The sequence below is a fragment of the Podarcis vaucheri genome (genome assembly GCF_965113315.1).
Source record: "Podarcis vaucheri genome assembly, chromosome: 8".
NCBI lineage: Eukaryota > Metazoa > Chordata > Lepidosauria > Squamata > Lacertidae > Podarcis > Podarcis vaucheri.
In genome coordinates, this window is record NC_138766.1 from 48,386,318 (window position 1) to 48,400,895 (window position 14,578).

The 14,578-nt window shown below is 36.6% G+C and overlaps 1 protein-coding gene across 2 annotated transcripts in view; it reads left to right on the top strand.

Moving 5' to 3' along the window:
* Positions 1 to 14,578, top strand: part of MIB1 (MIB E3 ubiquitin protein ligase 1) — a 42,493-nt gene that overhangs the window by 15,183 nt on the left and 12,732 nt on the right. For both annotated transcript variants that reach the window (XM_082234762.1, XM_082234761.1), the window contains exons 11-13: positions 1,024 to 1,221; positions 3,017 to 3,168; positions 13,263 to 13,395. In XM_082234762.1, the coding sequence (XP_082090888.1) occupies positions 1,024 to 1,221; positions 3,017 to 3,168; positions 13,263 to 13,395 (483 nt within the window). The remainder of the gene's footprint in view (positions 1 to 1,023; positions 1,222 to 3,016; positions 3,169 to 13,262; positions 13,396 to 14,578) is intronic.

Consider the following 14,578-nt stretch of genomic DNA (forward strand, 5'->3'; position numbering starts at 1 on the left):
GAAGTCACTTAGTGTTACATAATGATTTTAAACTTTCAGATCAGTCATTTATAAATGCTTCTGGCTAAGGAATATTTTTACTTTTTATGACTCCTTCTTTTATTGCAGTCTGTTTAATTTTTTAATTTAATTTTAAATTTTAATTTAATTTTAAATTTTAATTTAATTTTAAATTTTAAATTTAATTTTATTGCAGTCTTTTTAAGCAAACACCATAGCCTTGAGGCATCGTAAAAGACTAACAGACATATTAATAAACTTTTGTGGACTACTGTCCACTTCATCTGATGTATTCAGTATTATCCTGAGTTGCAGGTATGTACATATATGCCTGTACCTTGGGGAGAGGATTGTAAACAGTGAGGTCAGAAGGAAATGAAATGCAGAAAAATACAAATTGTGATAATTACATAGTTTAACAGTGGCCATCCAAGAGATGAGACATCCATATTGTGATAGGGACTGTGCTTTCAAGTGAAGAGGCACGAAACCTGTGTTCTGCAGCTTGTGCTACCTTCCTAAAGCATAGAAGTCTGCCCTAGTCTTTGCATTGTAGCTTCACTAGACTATTACATGGAATAGTTGTACATTTTAACAGCAAAATAACTGGTGTGATGCATAAGTAGTGCAATTTGTGTTGTTTACATCTTGCCAAAATGGCACATGGACTGTACTTTATACAGTATTCTCATTTATTCTTTCTCTAATTGTTAGGATAATTGTGATGTTTTATGCCATTTCAACATTTTGCTTTGTGGCTATTTATTTATTTAATGAAATATTTATAAACCTCTCTTTCAAAAGAAATATATAGGCAGCATACAACTTGTACAATATAATAAAAACAGTAAAAATATCCATAAAACATAAATAAAACATCAGTAGATATTGGTTGGTTCAATAACAAAATTCATGTTGTGAAGGCAGGTTTGCTATTGGTATAGAAAGTGCTTAATCAGGAGCCAGAGTTATTGTCCAGTGCAAGAGTAATATGACTAATTCCACTGAATGTTGATCATTTAGGACAAAGATGGAGACAGGGCTGTTCACCATGCAGCTTTTGGTGATGAAGGAGCTGTAATAGAAGTTTTGCACAGAGGCAGTGCAGATCTCAATGCTCGCAATAAACGTAGACAGACACCACTTCATATTGCTGTTAATAAAGGTCATCTCCAAGTAGTAAAGACACTACTGGACTTCGGTTGCCACCCCAGCCTCCAGGTAATTTAAGCTCCTGTTTATTATTTGTTTTGATACAATAAAATGTATGGAAACGTGGAGTTTTTGAATGTACATAAATAACATTAAAGTTATAAAATGGGATCTGCCTCCAAATTTCCATATAATTGTTAGATTTGAGCAGTTTTTCTTGCTGTATGCATTGATATGTAAATGGAAATATATGCAATTATGACCTTAAACATGCATTATAACATTGATCTATGTAATTATAACCTTGATTTGTTGGCATTATTTCTTGGATTTGACTTGAACATGTTACTGTCAGTTCAGTTGTGGATCTTCTGCGGTGTTTAATAGTTTAGATCATAGACAGACAACTTTTGTAATCTCGGGGATCTTCTACTATTGATTGAAACAGTATGTCTCAGATTTTCGATGAAGTTGGTTTCATCTGACAGGAAGGGCTTCATAGTTAATAGAGTGCATGTATGTTCAGGGATAGCATGGTGTGTTGATGTATTACATTGCAAGATGTTATCTAGAGATCTGGAGTGCAATGGTGCAATCTGGAGTGCAATCGTATCTGTATACTGATGGCACCCAACACTCTCCCATCAGATGCCAGGAAGGCAGTGGAAACTCTTAGTCAATGTTGAGAGGCTGTAATGAACTGGATGAGGGTGAACAAGCTGATCTGGAAATGGGTGTTCAACCTCTTCTGGATGGGATAGGTATCACCTTATCAGGTTTACAGTCTGGGGACACTTCCATTCACAGCTGTGCTCCTGCAGGCCAGTTTATGGCTGTAGCGAAGCATGCTTTGGTATATGCTTTGGTTATGTCGACATTGGACTGTTTCAACACACTATACAAGAGGTGTCCTTTAAATAGTGTGTGGAAACTACACTTAGTATTTACAGATACTACAGATACAATTTCCAAACAAATGACAAAATAACTATTGGAATTCCTCAAACATAGATGGAAATGTATTAGACATTTTCATCATACCTGGTGTTCTTTAAATATATGGTTGGTCTCTACTTACATGTTTTATATACAGTGGAACCTTGGTTCTTGAACTGCTTAGTTGACGAACAAATTGACTCCCAAACGCTGCAAACCTGGAAGTAAGTGCTCTGGTTTGCAAACGTTTTTCAGAAGCCGAACGTCTGACGCATCTTCCGCTTGAGTGCAGAAAGCTTCAGCAGCCAATCAAAAGCCACACCTTGGTTGTCGAATGGTTTCAAGAGTTGAATGGTCTCCCAGAGCAGATTAAGTTCAAGAACCAAGGTTCCATTATAATTTATGCTGATATTCAGATGAACCTTACAAAGCGGTTTACATAGAAACAGTAAGCATAAATTAAAATTGTAGAATGAAGCAGCAAAAAGAAGCTACAAAGGGGAAAAGTTATATTGAAAGTTGTATTTCTCCTCTACTCAGGGCAAGATAGGTATTGAGTAGCCTACTGGAATAGTTTAGGAGAAGGAGAGACCACTTCAGCTGAAATATAGGGAGCTAGATGATGGACAGTTCTCCAGTCTTTTCTATTTTTTCCTCCTCCCCTCAGGGCATGATAGTCCTTAGATAGCCCAGTGGTGGTTATTGGAGTGGGGAAAACAACCTCAGCTGAAACATGGGGATTAAAAGATCATAGTATTTTATCAAAAGTTACATTTTGCATTGATCAAGTTAACATTCGTGTTTTTATATTCTGTATACAGTAAATGTAATCTTTACATAACACAAATTACTAAATGTAACTTTTGCATCAGACATTTTCTCTGCAAATATGCAGCATAAGCAGGAATTAACTAATGCCTATTTTTAGGATTCTGAGGGTGACACGCCCCTTCATGATGCAATAAGTAAAAAACGTGATGACATCTTGGCCGTACTTTTAGAAGCTGGAGCAGATGTTACTATTACAAATAACAATGGATTTAATGCTCTCCATCATGCTGCACTAAGAGGAAATCCAAGGTACAGTAAACATTTGTTAGTTCCTAAAGTTCATCAAGAGAAAAAAAAAGATTTCATTGTGGGAAAGACTATACATTTGTTTAGATGCAAGTTTCATTTGTACATTATGGCTTTTCTGTTGCTAAGTGGTTTAAATGTTCCCAGCAGCCCAAGTGAGCATTGCAGAACTGTTTTTGGGAGTCGAGTGGACTCCCGGAATGAATTAAGTTCGAGAACCAAGGTTCCACTGTAATATATGCTGCTATTCAGACACAATAACAGGGCCTGTGTACACATGTGCAGTTTATATTATGACATGTTTCATGTGTAACTGTATTTGTATTTCCATCCCACCTCAATCCTTTATTTTTACCCTGTGTTGTTAACTGCTGCCCATGTTTATCTGATTGCCACCATAATTCCTTCCTTTTGGAGTCTGATAATAACCATCATGTGGGGCTGTTTAGGCTACCACTACATGGCTATATTATTGTGTTGAGAATGAAATTGTATTCTCATTGCTTAATTCAGGTAACTGAATAGGTCGAGAAGTGATATATTTGAGGTATGCTGATAGAAACCATGAAGAGGATTGATATAGAAGAGCCTTGGAATGAAATAGCTAGTAACTGATGTATCGAAACCATGACACTGGTCCTCATTAGAAATAAAGGCACATTTCCCAAGTGTTAGAGTTGCATAAGCAAATGCTTCCCAGCACCTCATTCCTCCACTACTTTCTGCTGCCATAATTCTGCAGCTCTCAGAAGGCTGTAGGTACCCTGTCATTTACAGTGCCACCTGTTGGTAGATGCCACTGCAAACTAGTGTGAAGACAGCCTAAGAAAAATATATACTAGAAGAGATTATATGGGATCTGCACTGTGCAAAACAGCATTTGGAAACTTTTATAGTTTTGGATGGCCTGCAGCCCTGCTCTTGAGCAGGAGATTCTATGCCCCTATATGGCGGCTGGTGATAGAACTACAAAGAGACTTTCCTCTGCGTATCCTAACACCTGATAAGATCAGTAAGGATGGAGGTTGGCATAAAGAAAGGCCCTTAGTTGAGCTTTAAACACTAATATGAACACCTTGAATTGGGTGCCTGTAAATGAAATGGCAGCCACTGCAGCAGTTTTAAAACAGAGGTTAAAAGACTTCTAAATAGAACCCCAGCCAGTAATCTGCTGCATTTTGGACCTACAGTAGTGCCCCGCAAGACGGAAAACTCGCTAGACGAAAGAGTTTTCCGTTTTGGAGGTGCTTCGCAAAACTAATCTCCTATGGGCTTGCTTTGCAAGACGAAAATGTCTTGCAAGTTCCTGCGGGTTTCCCCCCCCCCCTTTCCTAAGCCGCTAAGCCGCTTATCAGCTGATCCGATAAGCTGATAAGCCGCTAAAAGCGCTAATCCTCTAATCCGTCGATGGGCTTGCTTCGCAAGACAAAAAAACCGCTAGACGAAGAGAATCACAGAACGGATTCTTTTCGTCTTGCGAGGCACCACTGTATTGAAGTTTCTGAATTGTCTTCAAGGACAGCCCCAAATTGAGTGCATTGCAATAGTCCACAAGTTACTGTAACTAAATAATTACACTAGCAAGATCCTTATATCATCAGTTATGTACGCACTGAGTTTTATGCACATAGACCCTATAAAAATGTCATGCTTACATAATGGGCCCAGAGTTGGGACAGTTGGACCTAGTGGGCAAGAAATAATTCAGGACATCTTGCTTGCCATAGACAACCTCTGCATCTGTGTGGTGCGGCCCTCATTTTTTATTTAAAAAATATTAACCATTTGTGTATGACTTGTGTATGTGTGTGTGTGCGCGCGCTACTGTTCAGAGAAAATGAAAGCACTATGTTGCATGAACTCGCAACAATGTATTTCAATAGAAACAATTAGTTCATCTCTCCCATTCGAATTTGGGTCCTATAATTGTACCCTAAAAGGTGATGTTTAAATAAATGCCAGGGTCCTGGCATTTAATATTTTTCTATAAATCTTAGCATTTCTTAGAAGTATAGCTTCGCTTTGCATGCTGGTTCCTGGAGAAGAGATTGTAGCCGCTTTGCTCCTCCTCCGGTTTTCTTTCTGCTGTTTGGCTTAGCTCCAGACAAGTCATGAGCTGTAACAAAGTTTATTGAAGGTTTGCAGCTTGTGATTTGTCAAGAAAGAGAAACTATGAGCCTGGTTTCAGATGACATGTTAAACCAACCCACATTTTAGTTCACAGCACCAGCATGACTGGATAGAAAAGCAAAGCAGCTGCAGTCTTCGCGTCATGTGCTAAGTCATAGTCTGTCTTAGTATTATGTGCAAACCAGGTCATAGTTAATTTAAAAGTGAATGCTCTTCATGTCTTCTCAGAACTTAAACTCATTAAGCTCAATGGGATTTATTTCCAGAAAGATGTACTTAAGTTTACAGTGTACTTAGGTTTGCTTAATTTGTTCCCGTTGCTTACACAATTACTTTTTATCTGGACACCGATTGCTTTCCTAAAGCTTTAGTAAAAGCTATTCTACTTACCTTGTACTTCTAGTCATGTGATTACTATAAAATTAGACTGCTTTCAATGCTTTCCCCTACTCTTCTTTGAATTTATTAACAAGCTTATCAACTCAGTCTTAGATCCTACTGCTTCAGCCCTGGAGTAATGCCATTAGTTACTTTCTCCAAACTATGACTTGATCTATAATAGCTGCATGTTAACCGTATCAATTTGATCTAATTTAATAGGATAGTTTTTGATCCCATAATGCCCTTGTGAAAGAGTACTACTATCACAGATTCATCTCATCTTAAGCTTTTATAGTGGTGCTAGTGGTGCTTGATATCTGTATTGGCCCTTTGGTGTTGAAAAAACACTCTAGTTTCATTTTCATCTTTGTTGATTTTTGTAGAACACAATAGAAAAGAGGTCTTAGTGAATGCTTGCTACTCTTTAAACTTAATTTGAGTTGTAGAAAGATAGTATTAAAATAGAGGAATTGTAGCACAAATATATTTACATGTATTTTGCATTTATTTTCTAAGAACTGACATACATTTACTCTTTTTTTTTAAAAAAAGCAGTGACATAAAACAAGAGGAACTGTTAACCTCAAATTCATATTGATATACAATAAGAATGTGCGGATGAGACACAATTTCCAATATTGTGGATTTTGGTTTGGAAGTGAGGTCCCTACTTATAAGTTTGCCAGGAATAGATGCTGGTGGTCAGTTTTTGATAGTTTGTTTGCATTCATGTGCTTGACTGCTTTTAAAAAGCCTTCTTTTTCTTGAATATTTTCTTATTTCCATTATTAACATATCTTGTTGATGAAAGCATTTGTCCTGTAGTGATCAATACATAGCTACAGCTGGTTGAAGGGGACCAAATCCATTAAACAAGTGATTTGGTTCCATTTTACCAGCTTTAGCAAAGCATTGAAGTTTAAGAGGCATACAATTGTTTCCATGTTGTGTTCATTAAAGTGTTATTGTGTGAAGAATACAAGATCTGCATGCAGTATATATTCCTTTTTAAATTTACAATTTTCCAAAGTTTCCCCAAATGGCTCATCTTTCTATAATAAAAAGTTCAAAAAAGTGAAACTCCAAATGTTAAACAATAGGAGAAAACACTTTCGTGGCTTTCAATAGTTGGTTTTGTTCTCTTTGTATGCTTTTTGTGATCGTAACTTCTAATCATAATGGAAGATTCATAAAAGAAGATTTTAAGTCATGGCCTTAAAATTGAATGTTCTCGTGAATGTTGAACTATTTAATACTAGTAATGTGTTTCTCTTGGCTATCGGGTATCATATTTATCTCCCAAGGGGATTACTTCAGTTAAAGAGAATACTATTTTTATATTAGTTTGCTACTGCCACATTTGACACTGTTGACAGAGAACTGATTACGGGAAGGTGAAGAAGGAGCAATGTTAGCTTGCTAGTGGTGTTTGACAAATGCTTCTATAGTTGTACTTTGGAACAACCTTGGTTCATATTTCTGTGTTCTATAAGGCCTTTTGTGTAGTAATGTTCATTCAATCTAGAACATCTGTGTGTGTGTGTGTGTTTGTTTGTTTGTTTGTGTTTTACATAAGCAGTTCTTACCTCTCCTGTTGTTTCAATTATCATAATACATAACCCTTGATATCAGAGTTAAAAGTGCATACACTTTTGATTTTGAAGAAATGTCAGTACATGCAGTAAATCAATATGATATTTAAAGGCTTACATTGAGCCAATCGAAAGGAAGGGTAATATTCAACTTATATATTAATAATGCATACATTAAATGTATCCTGCCAGCTTTGTTGCAAAGTGCCCTGGTGGTGATGAGATTTCTGTAAATATGCACTCATTCCTTGTTATTAAATATAGAAACGGCACATATTTGGCTTAAACCTTGAGCAGCAATAAAACTGGTATCTATTTTTATCAGTTATATGGAAACAGTTGTACAGGTCCAGCTGCTCGAGTGTTCTTTTGGATGGCAATAGTTTCATGTACTGGCTATATCAGGATAAAAAGTGACCATGGAAAGAAGCATGGTAGCATTTGATAATGTCAGCATCTGTTATCCTTGTCAGTCAAATGGTTGAGATGTTTGAGTTACAACTGTGTCAGCAGATGTCCAGAGTTCATCTTGTGCTTAGCTAGAATTCAACAGCTGACCTAAGTGATGGGGATGGCATTATAGTGTGGCTATGTTCTAAGAGAAACAAGACTTTACCGAGTTCTATGTGATTTTTATCTAAGGTTTGTTTTGCTGCTTGTTTACAATACTGGTGCAGGAAAAGGTGCAAAGTCTGACTCATGTTAATGCTCAATTTTAAGAATGTGAGCCTTCAAAAGTTAATCTTTAATTTGTTGCTCAGGTGCCCTATTTCTAGAAATGAGCAGTTCTTCATAGAATAAGCAAGGTTTGATTCCTTTGCTGCTAGTGAATTCTGCTCTTAGATTATAAATTGGTTGATTATAGTGTTAGTTTTAATACCAGTGTTGCTTTACAAACTATCTTTAAATATTGGTTGCTGGCTAAAACAAAATGTGCTTGCAACATACACAAAAACCGTAACTTTCAATTTCAAATCTACATAATGAGAAACATTCACATCTTTAATATAATCCGAATTTGAAAACTTTTGATATTTTTAACATTACTTCATTTAGTAAGAGCTAGAATTTGATTTTGAGAATCTGTACTACTTATGAATTGTTTGAAATGTTAATTTGAGCTGAATTACTATATGGATTATGAATGTTTCTTTAAGGCTTCAGCTCTTGTTTTTTCAGTTTTTACCTGGTTCTTGCAAGTAATAGTTTAGGGGTAGAGCAAACATTTCATTTCTTAACTCTTCATCAAAAAACCTGTTTAACAAATAACAAGATAATTTCATATTTTGTGGTTCAAATTTTGCCTCATGATATTCAGATTTAATCTACCATCTTTAAATTTCTCAAAACTTTAATTAGCATTCTTCTGATATTTGAAAACAAGCCTTTGGGAACTAAAGACATCTGGTTGCTGACATATGAAAGCTTTACACATGAATTGAATGAGAATTTAGATATGGCTGCTTGTAGCATAAGCAAGTATATGGTGCCTTATGGCCCAGATATCATTGTGCCATAATATCAAATCCACTTACCCTGAGTTTTCAGCTAAATAATGTTTTTTTTTAAAAGGTTATGACCCTCAATTGATTAGTAGTGATCTTCTCACTCCTACATGCTTACACAAGTGTCGTGTTTTTATTGTTTATTCTAGTGGTGTTGATTTTATTTTCTTAGGATAGATTTAGGACAGAAAATAAAGTGTCTGCTTCTACAACCAATATTGCTCTGACAATGAAGATATATGCAACACTTAGACAAATGTTAATGTTTCACAAATTGTACTACTATTCACCTGATCCTTTCACCCAAATACGACTAAAGTGGATTCCTCATTCTTTGATCAGCTTAGTTCAGTTTTCTTTTAGTTGTAGTTCATACCTGCCAAAAATACATACTTCTTTACATTCCATAATATTGTATCTGCATATGGGTACATAAAGAAGTATGTGCTCTGGACAGGTTTTAACAGCTGCTAATTGCCGGTTGAAACTGAAAACATTTTTTCTTTATCCTAAAGTGCAAAATAATTGTTCTCAATTAATTTCAGGAACTGGTTTTTGTTTTAATCTGCTGGTGAAGCTAAAATTCACGGTGTAGTTTACCTGCATAGTAGTTTAAAGCATATTAAAAGTCATTGTTTGTCTATGAGGATTTCAAGTACTTGTCTGGACTTCCATTGCTTCTTACTGTCAATTAAGCTTGCATATGAAGAATAATCTGCCTTCATCAAAAGTTGGCTGTACCAATTATATCCATGAAATGGGATGTTGTTCTCCACTTTGAGTTTGGTTTGCTGGCTGTCTGCATCCATATTTAATTCTGTTCATTCTAGAGGCTGAAGGCAATTATCCAAATAAAATGGAAATGATTTTCTTTGTAAAAAATCCCAATGCTAGTAGTTTGTTGTAGCTCCCACAATTTTTTTTATCGAGTTATTGAAGATGATGCTGAGTACAAAATTCAAAGCGGGTGACGGGAAATCTTTGGCCTATAGTTGGCTCTAGTTCACGCATTGTGAGCTGGTCCTTACTGAACATTTATGAAATAATTAAGTTCATTCAATAGTTCCTATATTTGCAATACAGAGTCATTTGCCAGCTTACCACATTTACTATATCAGATATATTGCAATATTTAGCCATCTAATTAATTCCATCTCTTTCTGTTGAATCTGTTAGTGTGGCATAGAAATTACAAGATCAGGCGGCAAAAACCTATAAAATTAGTTTGTGAAGTCAGCTATTTTTTAAGAGGTGAAAAGTACAAATAACAGTTTTGAAAGGTGCTTAATTGCATTTGTGACATTGATTCGTGATCTGAACAAGGAAATAGGTTCTCATAAGTATTAATTTAGAGAAAAGCTTGAGTAAAACATCTAAATGGTAGTCAGGCAAGAGAAAAACCATGTATGTTCAATTTCTGCAGCCCATGACAAAAAGCTAGTGCAGCTGATAGAGAGCAAATCAGAGCCTAGCAGTAGCTAGCACAGTACTACAAGGAGGAACAGCAATGCAGCATAAGAATTATAACTTGCTTGTTTTCAGATTTGAACTGGATTGTAATCATGCTTAAGAATAAAATACCTTTAATGTTCTCTCTTAGTAAAAGTGTTGTGCAGTTAATGCATTGCCATCCTTTTTCCTTACTATAATAAAATGGTCACAAAATGCTAGCTAGATGTGGTTTGAAAGGGAGAACGAAGTGATGCATTTCTCTAAAATTAATACTTTTAGAAATTGCTTAGATAGCAATGGATGCAATGTTCTAAAATACAGCTAAGGCAAGATTTCTTGTCAAACAGGTACCTGTCTATGGTTTTTAGGTTAAATAGGATTTTTCCAAATTTACAGATGCTTGATACTTAAACACACTGGCAATAAGTGTTACCTACAATAGAGATTAACAAAAACAATCTATTAAATGATACATGCAGACAGGAATCCTTTAAACATGTGGAATAATTTAGGACTTCTAATGCTCTGTTACCTGTAAGCTTATCATGCAGCATTTGCAGTTGGAAGAGAGGTAGTGACCTAGAGAGAGACATCAGCAGCAGCCATCTCATCTTGAGTGTTCACTCTATTCGCTGATTCAGCTCTTCGTTATGTGGGAGGGGGAGCAGTGAGAAGGTGAAAGTGAATACATATTTCACTTTCTAAAATAGTTATATCTAAAACGTAAACAGGAATTTTAATGGGTATCTGCTATGTGGATGCGTGGAAACAAGTTCCTTGTGGCTGCAAGACTGAAAGTAAAATATCCAGGGTAAGGCTGCTAGTAAACCCAAAGCAGGACAAAGTCTTCTTGTTTGTCAGTTGAAAACAACGAAAAAAATGTTCACGAAATCTTAAAAATTAAGCATGCACCTGCATCCCCCCCCATAAATTATTTCCCCCTTCCTTCACTTCAGATGTTGCGCTTCGTCTCTCTTCTTCCTTGGGTTTCGGTTTCCAGCCAGATTTGTTGTAGCTATTTTCTGTCTTCAGATGTCAAATAGATGTTGTTAAGGTCAAGGCTCCCACATACATGCTATTTCGACTGGCTCTATTTGCCTCTCAGAGTGAGTGAGCAAAACTGTTTCAGCTTTATAGGCAGCTAAGCATTCAAAACATCCACTCCCAGGCAAACAGACTCTCTTCTGCCTCTCTCTTCCCTGACCATATTTAGTCAACCATTGCAAAAAATAGTATCTCGGCTGTTGGTTGCAGTTCCAGGGGCAGAGCGTGGCTCTATCTTTCTTTCTCTATTGATTGTTCATCCTGCAGTCCCAACAGTGCTCAGTCATTTGTGCTGATATGATTTTAGCAATGTCAAATAAAGTGAGGTATTCTGTTTCTACTTAGGTTTTTCTAGATTTTTTTTAATCTTGAATTCACAAGCCTCGAGCATCTGTGACTCTGTTTTGAGGCATTAGACATCAAAACGAGGGGAAAGATACTGAGAAAAAACTAAGGAATAAGCAGCATTTAAATGTAATGCCATTTTAGAAATACTTCTGTGTGTGAAAACAAATTAAAATTTGAAGAATTGAACCTAAATCTGTTAATAAGCAAGATGGAAAAACTGTGCTTAGTTTTATTTTAAAATCTTTCATAGTGCAAGGGCAGTTGAGCTTAGGAAATACTGCAGTATATCTTATGAATAGTGAAAACAGCAGACAAAACAATATATTAAACATGGCTAAAAAGATGGTATTTCCTATTCATCTCTTGATAAAATACCTTATTGCAAGCAATTAGGGGTGGACTCTAATCCGATGGACCTCAAACAAGTAATTTCTATGCAGCATTCCTGTAATCACAGTTCTCCATTTATGGGAGGAGTGCTGAAGGGAAGGATGGTTTTTGCTGTTGCAGGAAACTCCAACATGCAGCATTCAGAAAAGGGGGCAAAGAGGATGTGGGGGACAGCATCCCTTATTAAATGTTGTAAAATATTTGAAAGGAATAATGTGTTGGAAATATAATATGTAAGTGCAATATAAAATAATTGACAAATAAGAATTATTTAACCTTAGCTATATCACAAGGACTGCCTGGTATTACCTGTACATGCCTTTTTCCATGTTGCAACCTGCAAATGTTAGATGGATGATAGATAGATAATGGCCATTTTCTCTGGTGGCACCCTATGTTTGGATTCTCCTGCCTAGGTCCCTCCACTGTTTAAATATATTAATTAAATTAATTAATTAAATAAATATATGTAAGGTATAACACACATACATTTCCTTTCTGTACTCCCCTAGCAGCACCTTCTGTTCTAACCAAAGTACTAGGTTCCCTGTATGTTCTTGGGAAATTATCATAGTTTAAAGGCTGGGGAAATTTTCTAAAGAAAAAAGCAGTGGAGCACTGTTGCTGCCATAGAATCTTGTATCTGAATTCCATTCATATACGTTAATAGGAAGAAAATATGTAGTGTCAGTCTAGCAGATTGAAGCACACCAGGTGGTACATGAGCTGCATGAACATAATTCCTGGATGTGAAGTAACTTAATCGCAGGGAAGAAGCTGAGATTGAGGGCAGGGTTGGAAGTAGACATTCTACATATGTACTTCTGTAAAAAAAGAAAGAAAGTCCGTATTTTCTTTCTTCAGGCAACCCCATATCACTGCATAATTAGGACATTGGTACAACATCACCTTCATGTTTCTTTCATGATAAACGTTGGGAAACTGTTTATAATTTATTACTTCTGGAATGTAATAATGTCCTTTTTGCATAGTTCTCATTGAGCTTGAAAGTTAGGATGAAAATGTAGTAAAATTCAAAGAATCTCGCTAAAGTGATTAAAAATAACTTACTTAGAAAAGAATCCCAATAGATTTTGGGAGTATACGGATGCTAGAGTAGGCACAAAGAAAAACAGGAGTCCTTTTGCACGAATGAATTTCCATTATGGAAACCGGTGGAATGTTGCCCAAAATCTGCAGCTTGACCACTGGACCATTACAGGATAACGATACAGTACTTTATATTTTATTTCAGTGCAATGAGGGTGTTACTGTCTAAGCTCCCAAGACCATGGATTGTGGATGAGAAAAAAGATGATGGCTATACTGCCTTGCATTTGGCAGCACTTAATAATCATGTGGAAGTGGCAGAACTTTTGGTGCATCAGGTAAGGGTTTTTAAAAAATATACTCTGACAATATTTTTTAAAAAAGATATCTTCAAAACTTTTTTTCTATGCCAGTTTGCCTTTTAATGAGTTAGATCATTTGTACATGAGTATTTGTACAATGAGCATTGTCTACTCTGTCACTGACTTTCCATGGTGTCTGGAAAAGTTCTTTTATCATTGCCTGCTACTTGAGGCAACTGTGGAAATACCAGAAGTTGACTCTAGGACCTTTTGCATGCAAAGCATGTATTCTTCTAGTGAGCTGTGGCCCTGTCCATAATCCATGCAACACTGGCGTGTTTGTAGAGGTAGATCAGTGGAAAACCCACATATTCTGAGGGATCTGTTTTGCCAGTTCTGATATGACAAAGTTACACTTTCTACGTTATGTTAGTGTATTTTATGATGACCCTGATTTTTAGTGATTAACATTCTTGTAAGAACACAAGAAGAGCTTGCTGGACCAGACCAATAACTCATTTAGTCCAGCATCCTGTTCTCACAGTGGCTGGCCAGATAGATGCCTGCGAGAAACCTGCAAGCAGGATTCAAACTCAAGAGCCCTCTCCCCTCCTGTGGCTTCTAGTAACTGCTATTGAGAAGCACTGCTGCCTTGCCTCCCACTGTGGAGGCAGAGCATAGCCAGCATGGCTTGTAGCCCTTAATAGCCCTCTCATGTTTTTGTTTTGGATTTTTTGAATCCTCTTGCAAAGCCATCCAGGTTGGTAGCCAGCCATCACTGCATCCTGGGGAAGCGAGTTCCAGAGTTTAACTGTGTGCTGCGTGAAGAAGTACTTTCTTCTATCTGTCTTGAGTCTTCCACATTGAGCTTCATTGGATGTCCATGAGTTCTGTAATTATAAGAGAGGGGGGAAACTTTTATCTACCCACTTTCTCCAGGCCACTTTCTCCAAACTAAAAAGTCCAAAGTACTGCAACCTTTCTTCACAATAAAGTTGCCCAATCCCCTTGATCATTTTGGTTACCTTTTTCTGAACCTTTTCTAACCCCTACAATATCCTTTTTGAGGTGAGGCTACAAGAACTGTATTCCAAATGTGGTCACACCATAAATTTGTATAACTGCATAATAATGCTGGCAGTTTTAATTCCTTTCCTAATGCATGGAATTTGCACATTTCACAGCCGCCGCACACTAGCTAGCCTTGCAGGAAGAAAGG